Below are 24,917 nucleotides of genomic sequence, written 5' to 3' on the forward strand. Positions count from 1 at the left end.
TAAAAGCAATGCCATCGATTCTAAGGCATACTCACCTGCTGGGTAATTTCCTACGTTATACATTTTACATTATGTCTGAGTATCTGAGCTATGCTATGCTTCATATTGTTACATACTGCGCTAAACTATCATTAAAATGTTTGACATGTTAAATGTAACACACTTCTGCAAAAGCTATGCATGGAGGCCTGCGCACCTACCGTTATCGTTTTTTCACTTCCACCCTCAATAAAAAGAGATTTACTAAAAAAAAAAAAAGATGGAGCAGCGTCTGTCTCCAAGTCTCTCCTCTGTGTCTTAACATTTAAAAGTACACCTATTTATACCTTAGGTGTCGTCATTTTAGAGTCACCATAGTTCATATATGAAAAAGTAACTTGTCTACTTTAAATCAATTTAGGACCCCCTTAATTTGGCAAAAATACAAGGCCATAACTAAAGGGTGCATACGTCATGGAAATTTTCCTGACTCGAGACAAGATGGCATCTTAAAGTCTGAATAGCTTATCTGTTGTTTATATTAAGACGTAAGTGCACAGTCGTGGGAGATTCCCGGATTTGGGGAAGTTCCATTAACTTGGGGTTACCACAGTATATTGTGTACTAAAAGAGTCGTAGTATAGCCTTGAAGCTTGTTTATGCATTATTGTTATTGTAATTCGTCTGGGACAAAATGGCGCAAACATATTATGCACTGAGGTTATTGCTTAAAGAAACATCTATGAAAAACAATATGTTCCATTTCTAACACCTTGTCAGTTTGCAATATATCTTAAAGACAAAGTACACAGTTTAAGAAATACAACATTTCATTCTAAAACTTGTAATATTTGCATTTGCCCATAACAGTGGATACAGAGTGTGTGTTTGTGTATTAGATGCAGTGTGTGTGTAATGGATGCAGTGTCTGTGTGTAGTGGATGCAGAGTGTGGGTTTGTGTGTTAGATGCAGTGTGCAGTGGTGTATCCTGGTTTTGTGCTGCCCTAGGCAGTACAAAACTCAGGCGCCCCCCTCCCGCCCGCGCCACCCCCATCCAACCCTTCCCCCCGCCCGCCCCACCCCCACCCTTCCCCCGCCCCACCTTCTAAATACACACACACACACTCACTTACAGATACGCATACACTAGCTAACAGAAACACACACTCGCTAACAGAAACACAGACACACACTCAGGGCCGGCGCGTCCATAAGGCGGCACAGGCGGCTGCCTTAGGGCGCACGGGCTCTGGGGGCGCAAGATTTCAGTGACCGGCAGGAGGGAAGCTCTCCCTCCTGCCGGGCCACCATCTCGGCCCCCGGTGCGGCGTACGGCTGTGCTGTAATCAGACGCGGCGAGGGAGCTCTAACCTCTCTGCTCTGCTCCCTCGCGCGCTGCCTGTCTGCTGATACCGCGGGAGCCGTAATATGACGTCATATTCCGGCTCCCGCGGTATCAGCAGACAGCGCGCGAGGGAGCAGAGCAGAGAGGTTAGAGCTCCCTCGCCGCATCTGATCTCAGCACAGCCGCACGCCGCCCAGCAGCCCCACTGGACCCCAGGGAAGGATTCCTCATCCACACCAGCTCTCCAGGTAGGGAGGCTGGGTGGAAAATATTTATTTGTAAAATAATTAGTGAGTGTATGTGTCTGTGTGTGTGTGAGTGTATGTGTATGTGTCTGTGTGTGTGTGTATGTGTCTGTGTGTGTGTGTATGTGTCTGTGTGTGTGTATGTGTCTGTGTGTGTGTATGTGTATGTGTCTGTGTGTGTGTGAGTGTATGTGTATGTGTATGTGTCTGTGTGTGAGTGTATGTGTCTGTGTGTGAGTGTATGTGTCTGTGTGTGTGTGTGAGTGACGGCGTGTGCGTCTGCGAGTGACGGCGTGTGCGTCTGCGAGTGACGGCATGTGCATCTGCGAGTGACGGCGTGTGCGTCTGCGAGTGACGGCGTGTGCGTCTGCGAGTGACGGCGTGTGCGTCTGCGAGTGACGGCGTGTGCGTCTGCGAGTCACGGCGTGTGCGTCTGCGAGTGACAGCGTGTGCGTCTGCGAGTGACAGAGTGTGCGTCTGCGAGTGACAGCTTGTGTGTGTGAGTGAGTGCGTCTGTGTGTGTGCATGTGAGTGTATGGGTGTGTTTGTCAGTGTATGATGAGTGTGTTTGTAAGTGTATGAGTGTGTGTCTGTCACATACACAGACACAGTGAGAGTATGTTTGTCATTGAGTCTGTGTGTGACTATCAGTGTGTCTGTCAATGAGTCTGTGTCTGTCAGTGACGTCTGTGTGTTTGTCATTGAGTGTGTGACTGTCAGTGTGTACAGAGTGTAGCGGAGCAGAGCGCGGTACAGGAGCTTCTGTTTCCTGTACCTGGCCAGACTGACAGGAGGTGCTCACAGAGAGAGCACTCCCTGTCAGTTCGGCCGGGTACAGAAAACTGAAGCTCCTGTACCGCGCTCCGCTACACTCTGTACACATTGACACACCAGGAAGGGGAGTGTGACCACTAAAGGGGTGTGGGGTGCACCAAGGGACAGGGAGGGAATGGGAGAGAAACACCAAGAGACAGGGAAAAGAGGGGGGAGGGGAGAAGAACACTAAGGGACAGGGAAGGGGTATGTGCCCTATCAAGTAGATAAGATTGAAGGTATTATTCCATAGGGAATTAATTCTGGGACAAGTCCACCAAATGTGTAACATAGAACTATCTGAATGAAAACAACGCCAGCAATTCGGTGGATTAGTATGTGAGATTTTAGCTAATTGTAATGGGACCAAATACCATCTATATGAAATTTTTATAAAAGTTTCCAAAATGTTCAGACAGTGGATATATTTATTTGTCAATACAAAAGACCTTCACCATTTATCAAATGGTATATTTATTGCCAATTTGTTTTCCCATTTTACCAAAGCCTTAGGAATATCCAGACCTCCCTTCAATCTTATCACTTCTATTGCAACTGATAACACATTCTTTACATCAGAACCTGAGAATATTTTTAAGAACAGACTCCTCAGTCTACCTTCTAGTAATAACAAATTTTCTTTAAGGAAGCTCCTTATACGGAGATAATTAAATATTTCTCTAGATGATTGTCACGATTCGGGGAACCCAACACGCTAACACACACACACACACACACACACACACAGAAAAGGTGCAGTACCGGACCTTTGAGTGGCCGGGCTAAGCACACACAGAATAGTCAGGAGACAAGCCGAGTAAGGGGAACCAGAAGACAGGATAACGAGAAACAAGCCGAGGTCAAAGGGTAGGAGAAAGTCACAAAGTCAGTATAACAAGCCAGAGAGTACGTAACCAGAAAACACAAGTTCAGTATCAATACTAGTAAGCAAAGACCACAACAGGGCAGGGAGGAACAGGAAAAGTAAGTATTTAAACCATCAGGTTAATTCTGATTGGATAATTTCCAATCAGAATTAACAATCACACGTGGGAGATATCTAAACCTAATTGAGGCACTGTGCCTTTAACGCTGGGTCAGGTGGCTGACCGCGGCGTGTACAAGATTGGGCGGTCCCCCAGCGTTCAGCGTCATGCATGCTGCCGCTGGGGGACGGAAAGGAGGACGCGAGCGGCATCCGAGGCTGGGAGGATGCCGCCCAGCGAGCGTATGCCGGGAAAGGACCCGCGTACGGCTGGAGGGTGAGTGCCGCGAGCGGACTGCAGCCTCCCCTCGCAGCCGCCCGCGGGATCCTGACAATGATAAATCAAATATGGTCTTTAATTCTTCAAAACTTTTCAATTGCTGTCTGTTATAAAGATCCTTTAATATATAACATGGATCCTTATACCAACATTTCAAATTTATTTCGAACATAATTTGTTCTAAAGACTCGATACTAATTTTCTCATACATTTTATTATTAATATTAAGGTTTGTTTTTTTTTTAAAGAATTTTCCATTCTTTCAAAGTTTGCAAAAGGATCAGAGATGAATTTTCAGATAGCTTACAAAGTGATTTGTTATTACTAATGTCTCCCCAGGGTAGAGATTCTAAGTTTTTTATTGCCACTCTATGTGCTTCAATTTTATACCATGCTTGCTTTTGAAAATCCTTTATTTGTAATTTACTAGCGTTAACCAGCATATTTGCCTGATATGTCTGAATAATTAGAGGGTAACCCATTCCACCCTGATAGCCTTTCTTAGAAAGCACAAAAGTGTTAATTCTGGGCCTTTTGCCTTTCCAGATGAAATTTGTAATACTACTTTGAATCATGTTAAGCCAATGTATAGGGATCGAAAGAGGGAGCATCCGAAACATATATGTCCATTTCGGGATTATATATGTTTTTATGGTGTTGATCCTGCCTCACCAGGATATTTCATGAACCCTCCAATCTTTCAATAATGCATTAGTCTCATTTAATAATTTTAAGAAATTAGTAGACATGTGCAATTCGTTTCGGTCCGAATAGGAATTCGGACGAATTTCGGACAATTCGGACATTCGGGTACCTCCGAATGTCCGAATTGCCGAGGTCCCAAAGTTCCGAAATTACTGAATTTCCAAAGTGCCGAAGTTCCGAAGTGTCAAAGTGCCGAAGTTCCAAAGCACAGTATTGCCTAAGTACTAATATACTTACCCAATGGAAGAAGAAGAATGTTACATTGCATACAATTTTAAATAAAAAGTATACAAACATAGCCAGGATTCAGCTGTAAGCATTTGCAACACTTACAACAATCAAGTAACATACATTCATATAAAATTTAAGTTACTTGACCAGTCAATGTAATGACAGGAATGAATAAGTAGATAACTCCCTAATTCCCACGGTATTTACTGATTACTTAGTTTTAGTAAATTATGCCCCTACTCCCTATACTGCGAGTAGGGGCATGTCTATTAAACAGTGAGCAGCCTGAGTATACTATAATAGACCCATATAATAAAGTCTGTTGTATTATTATAGCAAGTCATATCTATCTTTACTATAGATCAACAGGTTAGGTAAAGGAGTAGCCGTATAAGGCTTGTACTGTCACTTTATTTTCTAAAATAATGTAATTTGATTCTCGGCCACACACTATACATATTGAGACTGTAACGGACCGTTTCATCAGACAAGGGGTTAAAATCCGTTTAGGCGATATGCCCCTTTCTGAGAGACAGGCACAGCTACTGCAGAACACCAAAACTCCCGAACTGGATACAAAATAGCACTCCAAACTGGAACCTCACGAATAGCTGCTAGCAGACGAACAAGAAAAGCATACATCAGCTTACACTCCTGGCAATCAGTCTCCAACAGCATACAGTGAATCCCCCCAAGAAGAGACAAGGCTCTGTGTTGAGGGTCAAGCAGTGGTCTGAGGTGCTGGCACACCCAGCCTGGTTTTTATTACAAGTGAACACATACAGGCCACACCCAGGGGAAGGCATAAAATAACCAATAGTATCACGGGTGCAACCCACACATCCCCTCCCCTTAGTGTGACACATAATCCCATTATACATACAGTTAAAACATACTTTTTACCCAACTTTCATAACTCTAAAACCATACATCACATTCACATAAAAATCCATATCCACAATCAATCCATTCAGGGGAACAACATATTAAAAATTGGCATGAATCAGACCAGGGGTTCAAAAGTTAGTAAAGTATCTTTTAAAACCCCTGGCAGCATGGCAAAAAAAACATCCCCACAATGCATCCTGGTTTCATCCCTTCTGCCCTGGAGATAATTGGAGAAGTAATCCAATTATCCAGGACTAGAGGCAGACTCCATTAACCACATGGTTGCAAAACAACATAAAACACTTTAAAATACATAAAGTCACATTTTACACATAACACACAGACATTTCACATATCCCCAGATAGCTCAGGTCTGAGTGCACATTATTAGGTGAATGGCACTTAGACCAACCGAATACAGTTTAATCGCCATAGAGCCAAAGTCTTTAATCACACGAATAGGCTCCATGGCATAGCTATCTGGGTTACCACAGCTCACACAGGGCAAGTACCAAATGACCCCACTGTATTTAAAGGGCCAGAATGAGTGACATACACTCTGGTATGGCCGAATACTGTTTTTAAAGGGCCCAATCTCCCAGGGCCATAGTCCAAAGGCAGCAGGCGGGCAGCCAGGCTTCTCCAATGCAATGTGGCGAGATTGCTCTCGTCACATCTCTCCCCTTTTCCAAACAGACTAACAGGGTATCTGACCTCCTGCCGGTCAGTGCCCTTGTTAGTCCAGCAGCCCACCCACAAAACAGAAACAGCAGTACAGCCCACCCACAATAACTGGTTACTACACCTGGGTAGAGGAGAAATTTGTCCATGTCCAGGTGCCTCACCATGGCTGTGTGGGGGACTGGTAGGCTGCCTTGGTGGGTTGCTGAGTGGGCAGAGACCAGCGGTACTCTGCCCTGATGCCAGCACTACCACGGGAGTAGTCTGGTTGAAGCCTGGTTGCTGGAGACCGACTGTCTCCCCTTTAGCTGCACTGCTCTGCTGCTGGAGACCGACTGTCTCCCCTTTAGTTACACAGCTCTGCTGCTGGAGACTGACTGTCTCCCCTTTGGCTAAACAGCCCTGTCGTGGGGGGGCAGGCCGACCATCCCTACCCCCTGTGTGATAAGTGCAGAGACCACGGTCCCATCTGCACTGGTGGGGGGCTTACAGTCTCCCCCTGGTACCTTAAGCTGCCGCTGGGGAGAGGGGGTAACAGGCTCCTCTCCCAATAGAACACTCTGCCGCTGGGGAAAGGAGATTGGGCTCTCTATTCCCTGCACATTACGGATCCGCCGCTGGGGAGAGGTGGTAGCAAGCTCCTCTCCCATACATACTTCCCGCCTTTGTGGAGGGAGACCGACTGTCTCTCCTCCCAATACAGTGTCCTGCTGCTGGGGAAAGGAGACTGGGCTCTCTATTCCCTGCTGGACACTCTGCCGCTGGGGAAAGGAGACTGGGCTCTCTATTCCCTGCACATCAATGATCCACCGCTGGGGAGAGGTGGTAGCTAGCTCCTCTCCCATACATACTTTCCGCCTTTGTGGAGGGAGACCGACTGTCTCTCCTCCCAATACAGTGTCCTGCTGCTGGGGAAAGGAGACTGGGCTCTCTATTCCCTGCTCATCAATGATCCGCCGCTGGGGAGAGGTGGTAGCAAGCTCCTCTCCCATACATACTTCCATCCTCTGTGGAGGGAGACCGACTGTCTCTTCTCCCAATACAGTGTCCTGCTGCTGGGGAAAGGAGTCTGGGCTCTCTATTCCCTGCTGGATACTCTGCCACTGGGGAAAGGAGACTGGGCTCTCTATTCCCAAAAAATCACGCTGCTGCTGGGGGGTAGGACCAACTACCTCTGCCCCCTGTAACTCAGTCTGCCGCTGGGGAGGGAGGACGCTGCTCTCCTCTCCCTGCACTTCACACTGCCTTCCCGGCATATCACTCTGCTGTTGGGGGGTAGGACCAACTACCTCTGCCCCCTGTAACTCAGCCTGCCACTGGGGAATGGAGACTGGGCTCCCAATTCCCTGCAGGACCGGTGGAGAGACCTCGGTCCCATCTCTACCGGCCACCTGGGGTTCTTCCCAGTAAATCTCCACAATATCTTCCCAGCGGAATGGGTCTGGATCTGGGTCTGTCACTTTACTGTCCTGCTGAGCCTTCCCAATGGAGTGAAAAAGATCTCGGTAGTCCTGCTCCAGTTCCCACTCCATGGTTGCTAGGTGAAGCAGGTCTTGCCCTACCTCATGGGGGTCATCCCAGTCATGCCTAGCCTCCCTTGTATAGAAAATATCCTGAAGTCTGGTCTGCGCAGGGCTCCCGAAGTCCGTCTCTGCAAAGGACTCCCATAACAAGCCAGGACCCTCAAACTCCTCTCCCTCTGGCTTGTCATGCCCGGCTGTCCAGGGTATATACTGTGCCATATACCACCAGAGTGCCTGGTAGGCATCTTCCAGCCAAATCTCCTGCCATACTCGGAGCTTCAATTCCTTCACCCATTCCTCCAGGGGCTGCTCTCCCAGGAAGGGCATCCGCAGGGCCACTTGCTTCTGCAACCGCTGCTCTTCACTGGGGAGACTCTCACCCCGCTGGTATTGTACATCCAGGGCCTGGTACCAGATGCTTTTCCTTAATGCATCCCGGCGATCCAGGTCCTCCTCCTCGTATAACACTGCTGGTTCCATTCTGTTGCTTTTAGAGTCACTGTACTGGGACATGCGTTGCCCCCACTTGTAAATCCAAAGAAATGGTGTTTCCTGTAGCTGTCCTTCTGGCTGTAGGAACGATCCCGCCGCTTGCCACCAATTGTAACGGACCGTTTCCTCAGACAAGGGGTTAAAATCCGTTTAGGCGATATGCCCCTTTCTGAGAGACAGGCACAGCTACTGCAGAACACCAAAACTCCCGAACTGGATACAAAATAGCACTCCAAACTGGAACCTCACGAATAGCTGCTAGCAGACGAACAAGAAAAGCATACATCAGCTTACACTCCTGGCAATCAGTCTCCAACAGCATACAGTGAATCCCCCCAAGAACGAGACAAGGCTCTGTGTTGAGGGTCAAGCAGTGGTCTGAGGTGCTGGCACACCCAGCCTGGTTTTTATTACAAGTGAACACATACAGGCCACACCCAGGGGGAGGCATAAAATAACCAATAGTATCACGGGTGCAACCCACACATCCCCTCCCCTTAGTTTTACACATAATCCCATTATACATACAGTTAAAACATACTTTTTACCCAACTTTCATAACTCTAAAACCATACATCACATTCATATAAAAATCCATATCCACAATCAATCCATTCAGGGGAACAACATATTAAAAATTGGCATGAATCAGACCAGGGGTTCAAAAGTTAGTAAAGTATCTTTTAAAACCCCTGGCAGCATGGCAAAAAAAACATCCCCACAATGCATCCTGGTTTCATCCCTTCTGCCCTGGAGATAATTGGAGAAGTAATCCAATTATCCAGGACTAGAGGCAGACTCCATTAACCACATGGTTGCAAAACAACATAAAACACTTTAAAATACATAAAGTCACATTTTACACATAACACACAGACATTTCACATATCCCCAGATAGCTCAGGTCTGAGTGCACATTATTAGGTGAATGGCACTCAGACCAACCGAATACAGTTTAATCGCCATAGAGCCAAAGTCTTTAATCACACGAATAGGCTCCATGGCATAGCTATCTGGGTTACCACAGCTCACACAGGGCAAGTACCAAATGACCCCACTGTATTTAAAGGGCCAGAATGAGTGACATACACTCTGGTATGGCCGAATACTGTTTTTAAAGGGCCCAATCTCCCAGGGCCATAGTCCAAAGGCAGCAGGCGGGCAGCCAGGCTTCTCCAATGCAATGTGGCGAGATTGCTCTCGTCACAGAGACTATACCATGTGGGATACAACATTTATTCCAGATAGCACGTATTCACATTTTGTGAAGTATGTGCTCATTCCAATTGATTGTTGTATGATCGGGATAAGCCCTTAGACTCCTCTGGAGTGGCAACTGGTGAGCAGGATCCAGGAATTCTTTTGTCCCGGTACCTAAAGATTTTCATCCTTGTCAAGTAAAAATATGAGAGATCTAGGGTCCAGCGTCTTGTAGTGGGTTGGACTGTCCTTTAGGATCCTTTACAAATAGCTGAAGTATTCAGGAATTACTATTGCTCACTATCTAACCTTAAACAGAGAGACACCTCTAGACCCCTAATAAAGGATATTTTGCTAAATATGATCATGCCTAAAATGTAAAAAAAAAATGCATTCTCTCAATCACTGTTTTCCTTATGGGAAGTGAGGATGCGATTTTGAATCTGAAAACGGGGAAATCATTGGGTCCTGACGGACACATAGCTTTATTTTATAAAATTGCGGACCCCCTGATTTCCCATCTGTTGGTTAGGTTGTTTAACTCTATGAGGGAATAAGTGGTCATTCTCGAAGAGATGCTGTAGGTTTCTATCACAGAAGCCACGACTTTGTTGTATGTGATCAGTTATTTTGTAAAATGTTGAAGTAGATTAAAGGACCACTCTAGTGCCAGGAAAGCATACTTGTTTTCCTGGCACTAGAGTGCCCTGAGGGTGCCCCCACCCTCAGGGACCCCCTCCCGCCCGGCTCTGGAAAGGGGAAAGGGGTAAAAACTTACCTTTTTCCAGCGCTGGGCGGGGAGCTCTCCTCCTCCTCTCCGCCTCCGTTCCTCCCCGTCGGCTGAATGCGCACGCGCGGCAAGAGCTGCGCGCGCATTCAGCCGGTCACATAGGAAAGCATTCATAATGCTTTCCTATGGACGCTTGCGTGCTTTCACTGTGATTTTCACAGTGAGAATCACGCAAGCGCCTCTAGCGGCTGTCAGTGAGACAGCCACTAGAGAATTAGGGGGAAGGCTTAACTAATTGATAAACATAGCAGTTTCTCTGAAACTGCTATGTTTATAAAACAATTAGTTAACCCTAGCTGGACCTGGCACCCAGACCACTTCATTAAGCTGAAGTGGTCTGGGTGCCTAGAGTGGTCCTTTAAAGCTATTGAGTTAATTCTATTTTGTAACAGGTATTGTGCAATGTGTCTTGGTGTTCAGCAGGTAATTCAATTATCATGTCTTGACCTTAATATGTCCCAGACACCAAGGAGTGGTTTGCATTGTTCTGGTTAAAGACCCCCAAATGTGTGTAGGGATATAAATATGTGTTTTTTTCTGCAATAAACAGTTTAACCAATACGATTGGTCTTGTCCACTATAGTGGGGTTATTTCACAGGGTTTCAGAGGGCTATAATCACTACTCCTGTAGTTATAATAGCTGTATGCTGTGTCTGAATCCAGGTCCAGCAAAGGATTAGAGAAGCAGTGGCCAAGGGACACTAAGAGACCTTGCTACTCGTAACAGATTCTATCTGTCCAATTACAAAAACTGTGTAAGATCCTAGTCTTCTATCAAATTACAGACCAATTTCTCTCATCAATTTAAATATTTTCAAAGAAACTGGCCGATAGACTGAAATTAATAATTGCAGATCAAATTTATCCAGATCAATCCAGGTTTATCACAGGTAGATCTGGAGAAGATAATTCTCATAAAGTAATAGATATGATCTTGTTGAATTAACAAAAGTTTGCCCCATCTGTCTTCTTGGCATTATATGCTGAGAGAGACTTTGACAGGGTTAACTGGGTCTTTTTTGTATCCAAGACTTTAGAAGTGTTGGGATTCAGGTTTTTTTTTAAGAAATGTTCTTTAGCTCTGTATAGTAATCATACTGCCATGGTTACTGGTTCCTCTTTAAATTCTATTTTTTTTTCTGAATACAAAATGGTACAAGGCAGGGCTGTTCTTTGTCTCCTCTGCTTTACTTGCTTTCTTTAGGACCTTTAGCTGCAACAATAAGATTGGAGATTAAGGGCATAGAAGTTAATAGACAGATTCATAATCACACTTTATACCGATGATATTTTACTTACTCTTTCTTCTCCTGAAACCTAGATCTCTGCAGTAGTTACAGCTTGTGGGGAATACAGTTTATCCTCAAATTATAAATTAACTTTACCCAAGTCTAGAATTATCTTAAATGGTCTGACTACTCTACAAAAACAAAATAAATACATTTTTTACTGGAATAAAGACTGGATTGAGTATATGGGTGCCTTAAATAACATTTGATCTTAATCACATTCATTTAGATAATTATAATCTACTCTTTCAACTTTTTAACCCCTTAAGGACCAAACTTCTGGAATAAATGGGAATCATGACGTGTCACACATGTCATGTGTCCTTAAGGGGTTAAACCTGAAGATCAATAAGATGAAAAACTACACTTCGTGGTTGGGTAGGATTAACGTGGTCAATGCCTATTCAGTTCCTAAGATTATCTACCTGTTCAGAATGATTCCAACTCATGTTTCAGGATCACTCTAGATAAATAAAAACTAATTTCTATAGTCATGTCAAGAAATCTAGAATTACACAAAATATGATAAAGAGGGGCAGTACTCAGTTGGGTCTGAGCTTTCAAGACTTAAATTTACTTAATGGTTAGACAATGCTTGCTTATATTTTGGCTTGGGATCTTAAAAAGAACCGGAATACGGGTTGGTTTTCTTGTGAGAGTTTTCAACTGGGAGTTCAAAATCCATTTGACCTATTTTGGAAGAAACACCTTTTAGTTAATTCTTTAAATATGAATAACCCAGTTTTAAAAGATGCTGTCATGATCTTATGCAGGTCAGATAGGAGACTTATGCCAGGGTTGACTTCAGGTACTTTATCAGTGTTTTTAGATATATTAGGAAGCTTGTGGGAAAACAGACTTTAGGCAATATGCCACAAAACAGGATACGTGTCACAGAACAGGTTACTTGTAAATAATAAAGAAAGTCTGTGATCTCCAGGTAGGGTTGAAACTATGGCAGGTTGGGATCAAAGGTAGGCTGGTAACAGTGGCAGTCTGGTAACAGAGGCAGAGGTCAAAAATCATACATAAGAGTGGAGCAGGTTTGTAGGCAAGTCTGGAGCAGGTTGGTATGGAGCAGGGTAGAAGGTAAGTTTGTAGCAGGTTCACAGGAGCCAGGAACTGAAGTGATTCAGGTAAATCACCAACTTCAATGTAAAGGCCCTGTTGTGAGCAGGGTATAGCCTTAAGTAGCTGAAGCAAGTAATTAGTCCAAGGCAGGTGAGGACTGAGGTGACTAGTGGCTAGGGAGGCCACTAGTGGTTGAGAGCTGGAACTTCTTTTTAAAGGAACAGAAACAAAAGGAAGATAAAACATAGCTGTCAGGATACGATTCTAACACAATCCCCCCCTTAAAGAGTGGACTCTGGACACGAAGGTCTGTCGAGGAACTGAACAGGATGTCAGTTAAGGTAACATACAGACCAATCAACAAAAATGAAAACAGGAAAGCATTATTTCTTTCTCTTGGGTTTATTCTTCTCTTTGTTTTTCAGTAACTACTTAGACATGGTTAGGTCTTCAAGACAGACATTAGAACCGTTTGAGGCTTTGGTACATTCAAGTGGCATCTCTTCAGTTATGGGTTTTTCCTTTACCCTTAGTGTAGAGATGGGTTTGTTATTTTTCTTTATTACCCTGATTCGAGAGTCTGAGGTTCAGAAGGTTTCTTCAAGGTGGGCATCAGTGTACCTTTGGTTATAGGTTGTAAAGAAGAGCAGGTTACTATTTGATTGAAGGTGTTCTCAGGAGGAATAGCTGCAACATACCTCATGGCATCCAGATAGCTTTCATATAAGCAGAGTTCTTTTATAGTCATGATAGTACCATCACTGGCTTTTAAAAGTTTGGTTAGCGGTTCTCGTTTCCTGGAAGGTAAGACAGTCTCAGTCTTTATTTCAGGTGTTATACAGGAGCTTGATTGCAAGTATGAAACAGTTTTGCATAGTTACAAGAGACTTTCAGCAATGATTATTAGAACACTGGTTAACCCTGTAATCTCCGGTTTAAGGCCTTTACATTCTGTCATGATCTTGTGCAGGTCAGATAGGAGACTTATGCCAGGGTTGGCTTCATGTACTTTATCAGTGTTTTTAGACATATTAGGAAGCTTGAGGGAAAACAGACTTTAGGCAATATGCCACAAAACAGGATACTTGCAAATAATAATAAAAAAGAAAGTCTGTGATCTCCAGGTAGGGCTGAAACAAAGCCAGGTAGGGATCAAAGGCAGGCTGGTAACAGAGGCAGATGTCAAAAGTCATACGTAAGAGTGGAGCAGGTTGGTATGGAGCAGAGTAGAAGGTAAGTCTGGAGCAGGTTGGTATGGAGCAGGGTTGAGGGTAAGTCTGGAGCAGGTTGATTTGGAGCAGGGTAGAAGGTAAGTCTGGAGCAGGTTGATATGGAGCAGGGTAGAAGGTAAGTTTGGAGCAGGTTCACAGGAGCCAGGAACTGAAGTCTTTCAGGTAGGTCACCAAGTTCAATGTAAAGGCCCTGTTGTGAGCAGGGTATAGCCTTATGTAGCTGAAGCAAGTAATTAGTCCTAGGCAGGTGAGGATTGAGGTGACTAGTGGCTAGGGAGGCCACTAGTGGTTAAGAATTGGAACTTCTTAAAGGAACAGAAACAAAAGGAAGATAAAACATAGCTATCAGGATACGCTCCTGACAGATGCAGTTAAGACCAGGTGCAAGGATGGGTATTAAGGAGTTTATTTGTACCCTTTACCCGTATTAACATACTTAAATCTTATGTACAGGATATATATAGATGGACTAGTATGGGTAAATATACATTAGCAGATATCAAATTAAATACTGGTATCTTGCCATTTAGTCAGTTCCAAGCAAAATGTAAATCTCTCTAGTCGAGATGTGTTTCTCTATTTGAGGATTAAAAACTTCTTCAAAAATAATTACAATATCTCTTTAACCAAACTTGACAACTTTATTGAAAAACCGTATAATAACAAATTAATATCAAATATTAAATATAGGAATAATAAATCAACATTTTTCAACAATTACTCGTATTGGCAAGTGGGAAAGTGAATTTGAGTTTGTATTTCCCATCCAGAAATGGTGAGAGACTTGGTAAGCAGTTCAAATATGTGTATTCTGTTAATTTACAGGAAAACTTTATAAGTTATTGCATTATTGGTACATGGTCCCTGCATTATATTTATGGAATTTGTATGTTCGATAAAACTATACCTAAATGCTGCTGGAGATGTACTTAATCTCAAGGAACCCTGGACCATATTTGGTGGGACTGCCCACAACTGCATTGGATTGAAGATGAAACAGTGAGAGTACTCTCAAATATTTTTCATTAAAAATTTATTTAAAACCACACTTATGGCTTTTTTACTTAAAGCTCCCTAAGATGGGTAAAAACAGTAAATACTTAGTTATTAATATCTTATAAGCACATCAAGGAAACGTCACTCCTATGCCAGGAACGGTAGTTTGCCCGTATGTTATAAGATCTGGAAGCCATGGTTTGATTAGATTTCTGATATTTTACAATGCTCCATTTTGTTTTGTTTTGAAAGTTTGCATGTATGTATGGATGTAGATGTACATGTATGTGTTTAAATTATATCTGGAATTTTATTTTTATTTTTTTAGCTTGGATTAGTTTATTTTTTCTGTAAATTTTGGTTTATCATGCCTATATGTGAATTTATATGTGTTTTAACTTTTGTTAATAATTTATTTTCCTTGTAAAATTATAAATGATTTAAAAAGAAAACAAATTGGTCGCACATAGACTTACCACTCTAAAGCGACTGATATAAACATCAATATTGACAGCGAACTGTAACCGAGCATACCTAAAACAATGTCGCAACTCCCCCCCCCTCGCACCAAGAAAGAAAAATGGGGAATGCGCAGGCGGCCACTCACCATCAGACACAGAGCCGGTTACAAGGGGAATATAAAAGACTCCTTGACACACTGGCAGAAAAAAAAAAACAGAAGGGAACAGCAAATGCAATGTCAGGCCTTAAAAATAAAATTAAAAAAAAAAACCACAAAAAAAAAACGACAAGGACTAGGCTCCCGAACATCACATGTGGGAAAAAAAAATAAAGGAGTTCACCTGTGCTCATAATGATTTGGCTGACTGCATGGAGCAAATGGAACAGATTGAGAGGTATGAGACAACGTTTTTGGATCTAGAGGACAGATCTCGCAGGCGAAACATCTGCATAAGAGGAAACACTGAGGAGGTGTTGACGTCAGGCCTCAATGCTGACCTTCAGAGTCTTAATACCTGATGTCCCAAGTGACATATGCCTCATTGACTGGGCTCATAGAGTGGCTATGCCAAACCAATAGCCACCGTCCACTGCTAGAAATGTCCTAGTCAAATTGCAAAACTATCACATAAAAGATGAAATACTGAGGGCTCACAGAAATCACAAAAATCGACCTGATCAATATACAAATATCCAGCTGTACACTGAGCTGTCTGTGGAAACTCAGACGCCTACAAACTATCAGTGAAGTTATCGAGGAGCTACGGAAAAGACAGGCACCATGCGGTTGGGGCTTTTTGGCGAAATTACTTATCATTAAAGAAGGCAAAATGATTCAGACGGCTTCATCTGATGAGGGACTCTCTCTTCTTTAAATGGGGATACCAACCGGCCTCTACCGGAGAGATACCCCGCAGACAACATGCCATCAACGTGGAATGTAGAATGGCGGGAGCACAAGCTACATCTTAAAGTGTTTTAGGGAGCGACCCCTACTATTAATGCTTAATTGCGTTTCTAAATTTAAATGCTCCTATTAATACCATTTAGGGGGGACTAATGAGACAGTAAAAGCACCCTCATGGTAGGGCCTTCTGCCCAGTGAACAACCGGCGGTAGGTAGTCATTTATATAAGACAGCAAAGACATTGGAATCTGTAACCTAGACTCTCACCTTTGCCATAGACCATGGGAGATTAAGCAATAGCATTGGCAACTTGTACACTCCGAAAAAAACAACACCCAGGGTTTAAACACAGCACTCCAGGTTTTCGTACCACTCCTGCCATCATTTGACATCATAATTGCTAATAACCCTTCCACATATAAGTGCAAACTTGATTTCCCTACACATGGGGGGGTAGGAGGTGAGTGTGCAGCGGGGTCAGTATATGGAGGTGCCGGTGCTCGAGCATGTTTCAAATGCAATGTGTTTGAGCCTCACCCTATGGTGTTACCACCATGCCTGAACATATCACAACAAATCAAAAGAGAAGAACTCAAGAGAATAAATGTAAAGTACTATGTCTTAAAATGTAAATCAAATAAATGATGTAACAAAAAATAATTGTGTTAATGATCTAGATGTTAATGCTACTGCAAATGTGACAAATGTACTCTATGCAATCTCTTATATGGGGATGTCTCTGCCTTCTTCCATGTTGTTCTCTCGCAAACAAAAGAAATGGTTTCCAATAAAATACAAGTGTAAAAAAAAATAACAAAAACACAACAAACAAACCAAGAAGAGTAATGCTAGTAGGTAGCCATATAAACTGAAGGCGGAGGAGTTATACTGCAGTGCCTTCATCTGGCATACTGGTCCCACCTCGTTAAGCACACATTATACCATTATGTTTTATTTATTTATATACACACTATCCTTTAGTAGATTATATTTTTTTCATTTTAGCTATATTTGTATTGTGAACTCTTTCATGAGAATTAAGGTAGCCTTTCTGAGAAAAACATTTTTCATATTTAGAACATAAAAAATTGTTTCTCTTATATGTGAATCTTCACGTGTCTTATAAGGTTTCTTTTATCACTGTAACGTCTACCACATTCAGAACATGAATGTGGTTTCTCTCCTGTGTGAATCCTGAGATGTCTTTTAAAGTTGCTACTCTGATTGAAGCTTTTTCCACATTCAGGACATGAATATGGTTTCACTCCTGTGTGAATCCTGAGATGTGTATAAAAGTGGGCTTTTCGAGAGAAATATTTCCCACAATCAGAACAAAAATAAGGTTTCTCTCCTGTATGGCTCCTCAAATGATGCTTAAGATTGGAAGCGGTTGAAAAGCATTTCTCACACTCAGAACAAAAATATTTTTCTTTAACATTCTCTCCACTTTGAATGAAATGACGTTTGGGAAGAGATTTTGTATGAGTAGGTTTTTCATGTACGATACGGGAACATGATTTAGATCCTTGGTAAGTATTGCGAGATCCGATAGTGTGTGATTTTGATTGAAAGTATTGATGTCCCATGAAGTTTGGTTTACAGGTGAATGTTTTCCCAGATTCAGAACAAGTCACTTTCTTCCCTTTATGGAATCTCTGATATTTAGGACTATCGGAGTTATCGGTATCCATTTTGTATTGTCTCGCAGGATCACAAACAGAGGCTTGAGGGTCCAGATCGCTGAGATTTCCTTCTTCGCATGAGGCTGAATCCTCTGTAACAGAAGTGGACTCTGTAGGCTCTCTGGGTTTATAAATATCAATGTCTGTGACGTTTCCTTCATAGAAGGCTGGTTCTTCCTTAATATGTGTAGATGGACACTGTGTAAGTTCTGTGTGTGTAATTATGTCAGTGTCTGTGAGATTCCCTTTTCCATACAAGGGGGAATCCTTCCTAATAGAAATAGATGGATATTCACATAAGGTGGATTCCTCCTTAAGATGAGTAGATAGTGTCTGTTCGGTGGGTGTAAAAATTTCAGTTTCTGTCAAATTCCCTTCTTCACATGAGGTTAGTTCTTCCTTAATATGAGTAGATGGATATTCCGTGTTTACTGTGGATTTTGTTTGGGAACATTCTTTCAGTGAGTAAATCTCTCCATCTGGTAGATTTCTTTCTTCATATAAAGCTGTTTCGGATTTCACAGATTCACTTGGTCTCTTACTTAGTTCATTAAATGTCACAGAATTTCCTCCCTGATCATCTGCGACTCTACCTTCAGTCACACGATTCGCTGACAGAACATGGATGGGTAAATCATCCGTTTCACTTGCGTTTAGAGAGCCATCTGCTGGAAAGAAAACAAATAGAATTACAAACCTTTTATCTCATTGAGAGTTATGTAAATACACTACAAGATATGTGATTCAGAATGTGATGGTAAAATATTAAGCAATGGTTTAAGCAATGGTTGGGTAAATATATTCAGAATTAGAATTTAGCATACATGACAGGGGTAGGTAACCTACGACACTCCAGATCTTGTGGACTACATCTTCCAAAATGAACTTACAGCCACAATCATAACAACCCCTGGATGCTGGGCTAAGGTAACATCCCCAGGACGTACTTGAAAACCAGAGTAATCTGAATGTACTTTTCCTGGTAAAATACTTTGTTATTATAAATGTCTACAGATCATTTTATTATAGGATGCTGCTGAGTTAGCTCGACCACGTTGATTTTTAATCACTTAGATGTCTACATGCACTTAGAAACATAGAACATAGAGTGTGACGGCAGATAAGAACCATTCGGCCCATCTAGTCTGCCCAATTTTCTAAATACTTTCATTAGTCCCTGACCTTATCTTATAGTTAGGATAGCCTTATGCCTATCCCACGCATGCTTAAACTCCTTTACTGTGTTAACCTCTACCACTTCAGCTGGAAGGCTATTCCATGCATCCACTACCCTCTCAGTAAAGTAATACTTCCTGATATTATTTTTAAACCTTTGTCCCTCTAATTTAAGACTATGTCCTCTGGTTGTGGTAGTTTTTCTTCTTTTAAATATAGTCTCCTCCTTTACTGTGTTGATTCCCTTTATGTATTTAAATGTTTCTATCATATCCCCCCTGTCTCGTCTTTCCTCCAAGCTATACATGTTAAGATCCTTTAACCTTTCCTGGTAAGTTTTATCCTGCAATCCATGAACCAGTTTAGTAGCCCTTCTTTGAACTCTCTCTAAGGTATCAATATCCTTCTGAAGATATGGTCTCCAGTACTGCGTACAGTACTCCAAGTGAGGTCTCACCAGTGTTCTGTACAATGGCATGAGCACTTCCCTCTTTCTACTGCTAATACCTCTCCCTATACAACCAAGCATTCTGCTAGCATTTCCTGCTGCTCTATTACATTGTCTGCCTACCTTTAAGTCATCAGAAATAATCACCCCTAAATCCCTTTCCTCAGATGTTGAGGTTAGGACTCTATCAAATATTCTGTACTCTGCCCTAGGGTTTTTACGTCGAAGATGCATTTGTATAGCCTATGTTTATGTCTCCCCTTGTCTTTAGATGTGAGGGCTCTCACAATACCGTTCTTGCAGTCAGGTTATCGGGTAGAGGAGGTTTAGGTTAAGTGCCCTCGAAGGCACACTGGGTGTTTTTTTTTCCAGCATAGATTTATATTAGCTATTTAGGGCTTATCAGCTCAATTACCAGGTCACATTTGTATGAATGGTTATGCAGACTGTATATTGGTTTGTCTATCTGAAGAGTTAAAAATCTGATTTTCACAAGCAGTGAATTCACAATTATCTACACTTCATGATTTCTCGAACAGCTTTTGTGTAGAGCATCGCCAACCATATCTAACTCACAATCACCACTTAGGCACAAATCCAACCTTTATTAGGGGATTTATTATAATTATTGTAGAATTTTTGTGTATTATTGCAACTATTAGTGTAAAAGTTATTTGTTTTTTTTACCTAGATTATTTCTCTTTATGAAGAAATATCTAACAAGTAATTTAAATAATTGTGTGCTAATCAGTAACTAATTGACTAATTTCTCTTTTTGGTATACACTTTACAATTCACTTTTAATTATTTGAATGGGGGTATGGTCCAGGAAAAGGGGACTCTGACGGACATTTTGTATGCAATGCCTTTAGGACTGTGAGAGTACAGCAGGTAGCTGATTGTGCAAGCTGGGGACCAAGTAATTAAGGTGCCGGGAGGGACAATTGTACTATGCATTGCTCTGTATGGATGTCCCACGCAGGGTAAGTCAGCACTGTTCTGTATAAATAGCTGTGTACTGTGCATTGCTCTGTATGGATGTCCCTCGCAGGGAAAGTCAGCACTGTTCTGTATAAATAGCTGTGTACTGTGCATTGCTTTGTATGGATGTCCCTCGCAGGGAAAGTCAGCACTGTTCTGTATAAATAGCTGTGTACTGTGCATTGCTTTGTATGGATGTCCCCCGCAGGGAAAGTCAGCACACTGTTCTGTATAAATAGCTGTGTACTGTGCATTGCTTTGTATGGATGTCCCCCAGCAGGGAAAGTCAGCACTGTTCTGTATAAATAGCTGTGTACTGTGCATTGTTCTGTATGGATGTCCCCCCGCAGGGAAAGTCAGCACTGTTCTGTATAAATAGCTGTGTACTGTGCATTGCTTTGTATGGATGTCCCCCTGCAGGGAAAGGCAGCACTGTTCTGTATAAATAGCTGTGTACTGTGCATTGCTCTGTATGGATGTCCCCCGCAGGGAAAGTAAGCACTGTTCTGTATAAATAGCTGTGTGCTGTGCATTGCTCTGTATGGATGTCCCCCTGCAGGGAAAGTCAGCACGGTTCTGTATAAATAGCTGTGTGCTGTGCATTGCTCTGTATGGATGTCCCCCTGCAGGGAAAGTCAGCACTGTTCTGTATAAATAGCTGTGTGCTGTGCATTGCTCTGTATGGATGTCCCTGCAGGGAAAGTCAGCACTGTTCTGTATAAATAGCTGTGTACTGTGCATTGTTCTGTATGGATGTCCCCCCGCAGGGAAAGTCAGCACTGTTCTGTATAAATAGCTGTGTACTGTGCATTGCTTTGTATGGATGTCCCCCTGCAGGGAAAGTCAGCACTGTTCTGTATAAATAGCTGTGTACTGTGCATTGCTCTGTATGGATGTCCCCTGCAGGGAAAGTCAGCACTGTTCTGTATAAATAGCTGTGTACTGTGCATTGCTCTGTATGGATGTCCCCCTGCAGGGAAAGGCAGCACTGTTCTGTATAAATAGCTGTGTACTGTGCATTGCTCTGTATGGATGTCCCGCCGCAGGAAAAGGCAGCACCGTTCTGTATAAATAGCTGTGTACTGTGCATTGCTTTGTATGGATGTCCCCCTGCAGGGAAAGTCAGCACGGTTCTGTATAAATAGCTGTGTACTGTGCATTGCTTTGTATGGATGTCCATCGCAGGGAAAGGCAGCACTGTTCTGTATAAATAGCTGTGTACTGTGCATTGCTTTGTATGGATGTCCCCCTGCAGGGAAAGTCAGCACTGTTCTGTATAAATAGCTGTGTACTGTGCATTGCTTTGTATGGATGTCCCCCTGCAGGGAAAGTCAGCACTGTTCTGTATTGTTACGATTGCCTCCAGTCTAGCAGGAGGGTTGATCGCTTGGATGTCCTGGTTCCCGGCTTGAAGAGTAGAATGGAGCGATACTCGGTAGAGACCTGTAAGTGTAGAATCTCCCCCTAGCTATGGTGCAGCTAGGATATCCTTTCCCCACACAAAACGAGTCGAGGCTGCGAATTGAGGGTCAAAATGAGAACTGAGGACTGGGATGCCCAGCCTGCTTTTTATTGTAAATACACACAAAGAGGACACTCCCAAGGGGAGGCATAAAATACCCAATCACATATTGGGTTCAACCCACATGTCCCCTCCCCTCAGATAACCAAGTAACACAATTATATTACACATACTTTTGTCCATATTCTGGATGTACCCCAAAACCAGGGGGCACACCCATACACCCTGCATCATGTCCCCCTGCAGGGAAAGTCAGCACTGTTCTGTATAAATAGCTGTGTGCTGTGCATTGCTCTGTATGGATGTCCCTGCAGGGAAAGTCAGCACTGTTCTGTATAAATAGCTGTGTACTGTGCATTGTTCTGTATGGATGTCCCCCCGCAGGGAAAGTCAGCACTGTTCTGTATAAATAGCTGTGTACTGTGCATTGCTTTGTATGGATGTCCCCCTGCAGGGAAAGTCAGCACTGCTCTGTATAAATAGCTGTGTACTGTGCATTGCTCTGTATGGATGTCCCCTGCAGGGAAAGTCAGCACTGTTCTGTATAAATAGCTGTGTACTGTGCTTTGCTCTGTATGGATGTCCCCCTGCAGGGAAAGGCAGCACTGTTCTGTATAAATAGCTGTGTACTGTGCATTGCTCTGTATGGATGTCCCGCCGCAGGAAAAGGCAGCACCGTTCTGTATAAATAGCTGTGTACTGTGCATTGCTTTGTATGGATGTCCCCCTGCAGGGAAAGTCAGCACGGTTCTGTATAAATAGCTGTGTACTGTGCATTGCTTTGTATGGATGTCCATCGCAGGGAAAGGCAGCACTGTTCTGTATAAATAGCTGTGTACTGTGCATTGCTTTGTATGGATGTCCCCCTGCAGGGAAAGTCAGCACTGTTCTGTATAAATAGCTGTGTACTGTGCATTGCTTTGTATGGATGTCCCCCTGCAGGGAAAGTCAGCACTGTTCTGTATTGTTACGATTGCCTCCAGTCTAGCAGGAGGGTTGATCGCTTGGATGTCCTGGTTCCCGGCTTGAAGAGTAGAATGGAGCGATACTCGGTAGAGACCTGTAAGTGTAGAATCTCCCCCTAGCTATGGTGCAGCTAGGATATCCTTTCCCCACACAAAACGAGTCGAGGCTGCGAATTGAGGGTCAAAATGAGAACTGAGGACTGGGATGCCCAGCCTGCTTTTTATTGTAAATACACACAAAGAGGACACTCCCAAGGGGAGGCATAAAATACCCAATCACATATTGGGTTCAACCCACATGTCCCCTCCCCTCAGATAACCAAGTAACACAATTATATTACACATACTTTTGTCCATATTCTGGATGTACCCCAAAACCAGGGGGTACACCCATACACCCTGCATCGCTAGATAGATCTTGTTCTGGAGGCCAACATATCCAAAAACTGGCCCGATCGGATGAGCGGTTCGGAAGTTAGGGGCTTCTAAAGTTTAGACCGACCGCACGGACTTTTCAGCCGAAAATAGTTCCATACGTTTAGGCCTTGCGGTCGGTCTTCGTTCGGACGGTAAAAACTCCACAACCCTTTGTCTTCCGTAGTCATCCCTGGGGTCGCTGTAATCCCCATGTGCAGGGCAAGTGCTTTACTGAACGGTGAATAGTTCGGTACGTCCAACACTGAGTTCTGTGATCCTGGAGGTCTCAGCGGTGTTCGCCTGTGTGGGTCTCCGTTTTTGGTTCCAGATGATTATGGGCGACCACCGCTGATTGTAGGTAAGATGGCCGCGAACACGTGCAAAGTCCCGAAATGGCGGCCACCTCTAGGCGTACATAGCGGGTTCGGGCTGGACCATACGAGGACTGTAAATCAGTCAGAACAGTGCCCAAAGTACCAAAAGTATGCAACAGAATAAAGCTTTCATAACAGGGGACAACAGTGATGTAACAGTGCTTTCATAACAGGGGACAACAGTGATGTAACAGTGCTCCCTCCTTGTGGAACACTCTGGCAGACACCGTCTGACCCCTTTTCGGGGTAGACTAAGGCTGTCCAGACTTCTGGTTAGGCTGGGCTGATATCGGTTTGCCTGGACAATCCATCGGCATTGCCATTCTGTTTCCCGGGTCGATAAGTGATGGTAAAATTAAAGGGTTGTAGAGCCAAGCTCCACCGTAACAATCGGCCATTATCTCCAGAGACCCGGTTTAACCATACCAAGGGATTGTGGTCCGTAACCAGAGTGAATTCTTGCCCGTACAGATAAGGAGTCAGTTTCTTTAGTGCCCACACCAGTGCCAAGCACTCCTTTTCCACGGCGGCATAGCTAACTTCGCGTGGCAGGAGCTTACGACTGATGTAGGCAATAGGGTGTTCCCCTCCGTCTTCGCCTACTTGGCTGAGGACGGCTCCCAGCCCGAACATGGAAGCGTCTGTGTGGACGATAAAACGTTTGTTAGGGGCTGGGGCGGCCAACACGGGAGCATTCACAAGAGCAGTTTTTAAAGTTTGAAACGCTATTTCACAGTGGGGAGACCACAGGACCTGTCGAGGAAGGTTTTTCTTTGTCAAGTCTGTCAGGGGTTTGGCAATGGCACTATAGTCAGGCACAAACTTCCGATAGTACCCTGCGGTACCTAAAAAGGCTAGTACTTGTGTCTTGGTGGTGGGGGTGGGCCAATTGGCAACTGCCTCTACCTTAGCAGGTTCTGGTCGTTGTTTCCCGCACCCCACCCTATGCCCCAGATACTGCACTTCAGCCATGCCAAAATGGCACTTCTCTGGTTTCAGAGTCAAGCCGGCGGCCCGAATCTGATCTAAGACCATCCCTACATGGGTTAGGTGTTCCTCCCAGGACGCGCTATGGATCGCTATGTCGTCCAGGTATGCACAGGCGAAACCCTGGAAGCCATCAAGTAGTCTATCCACCAAGCGCTGGAACGTGGCCGGGGCATTCTTCATCCCGAATGGCATAACCTTGAAGTGATATAGGCCAAACGGGGTGACGAATGCCGACTTGGGGATAGC

General features: G+C 43.6%; 1 protein-coding gene across 1 annotated transcript in view; it reads right to left on the reverse strand.

The window, feature by feature from the left end:
• The window catches only part of LOC134575199 (gastrula zinc finger protein XlCGF26.1-like), a 145,091-nt gene that overhangs the window by 94,671 nt on the left and 25,503 nt on the right, over positions 1–24,917 (reverse strand). The window contains exon 2 of the mRNA XM_063434445.1: positions 17,553–18,466. Within this exon, the coding sequence (XP_063290515.1) occupies positions 17,553–17,807 (255 nt within the window). The 5' untranslated portion in view covers positions 17,808–18,466. The remainder of the gene's footprint in view (positions 1–17,552; positions 18,467–24,917) is intronic.

The sequence above is a fragment of the Pelobates fuscus genome, chromosome 10 (genome assembly GCF_036172605.1).
Source record: "Pelobates fuscus isolate aPelFus1 chromosome 10, aPelFus1.pri, whole genome shotgun sequence".
NCBI lineage: Eukaryota > Metazoa > Chordata > Amphibia > Anura > Pelobatidae > Pelobates > Pelobates fuscus.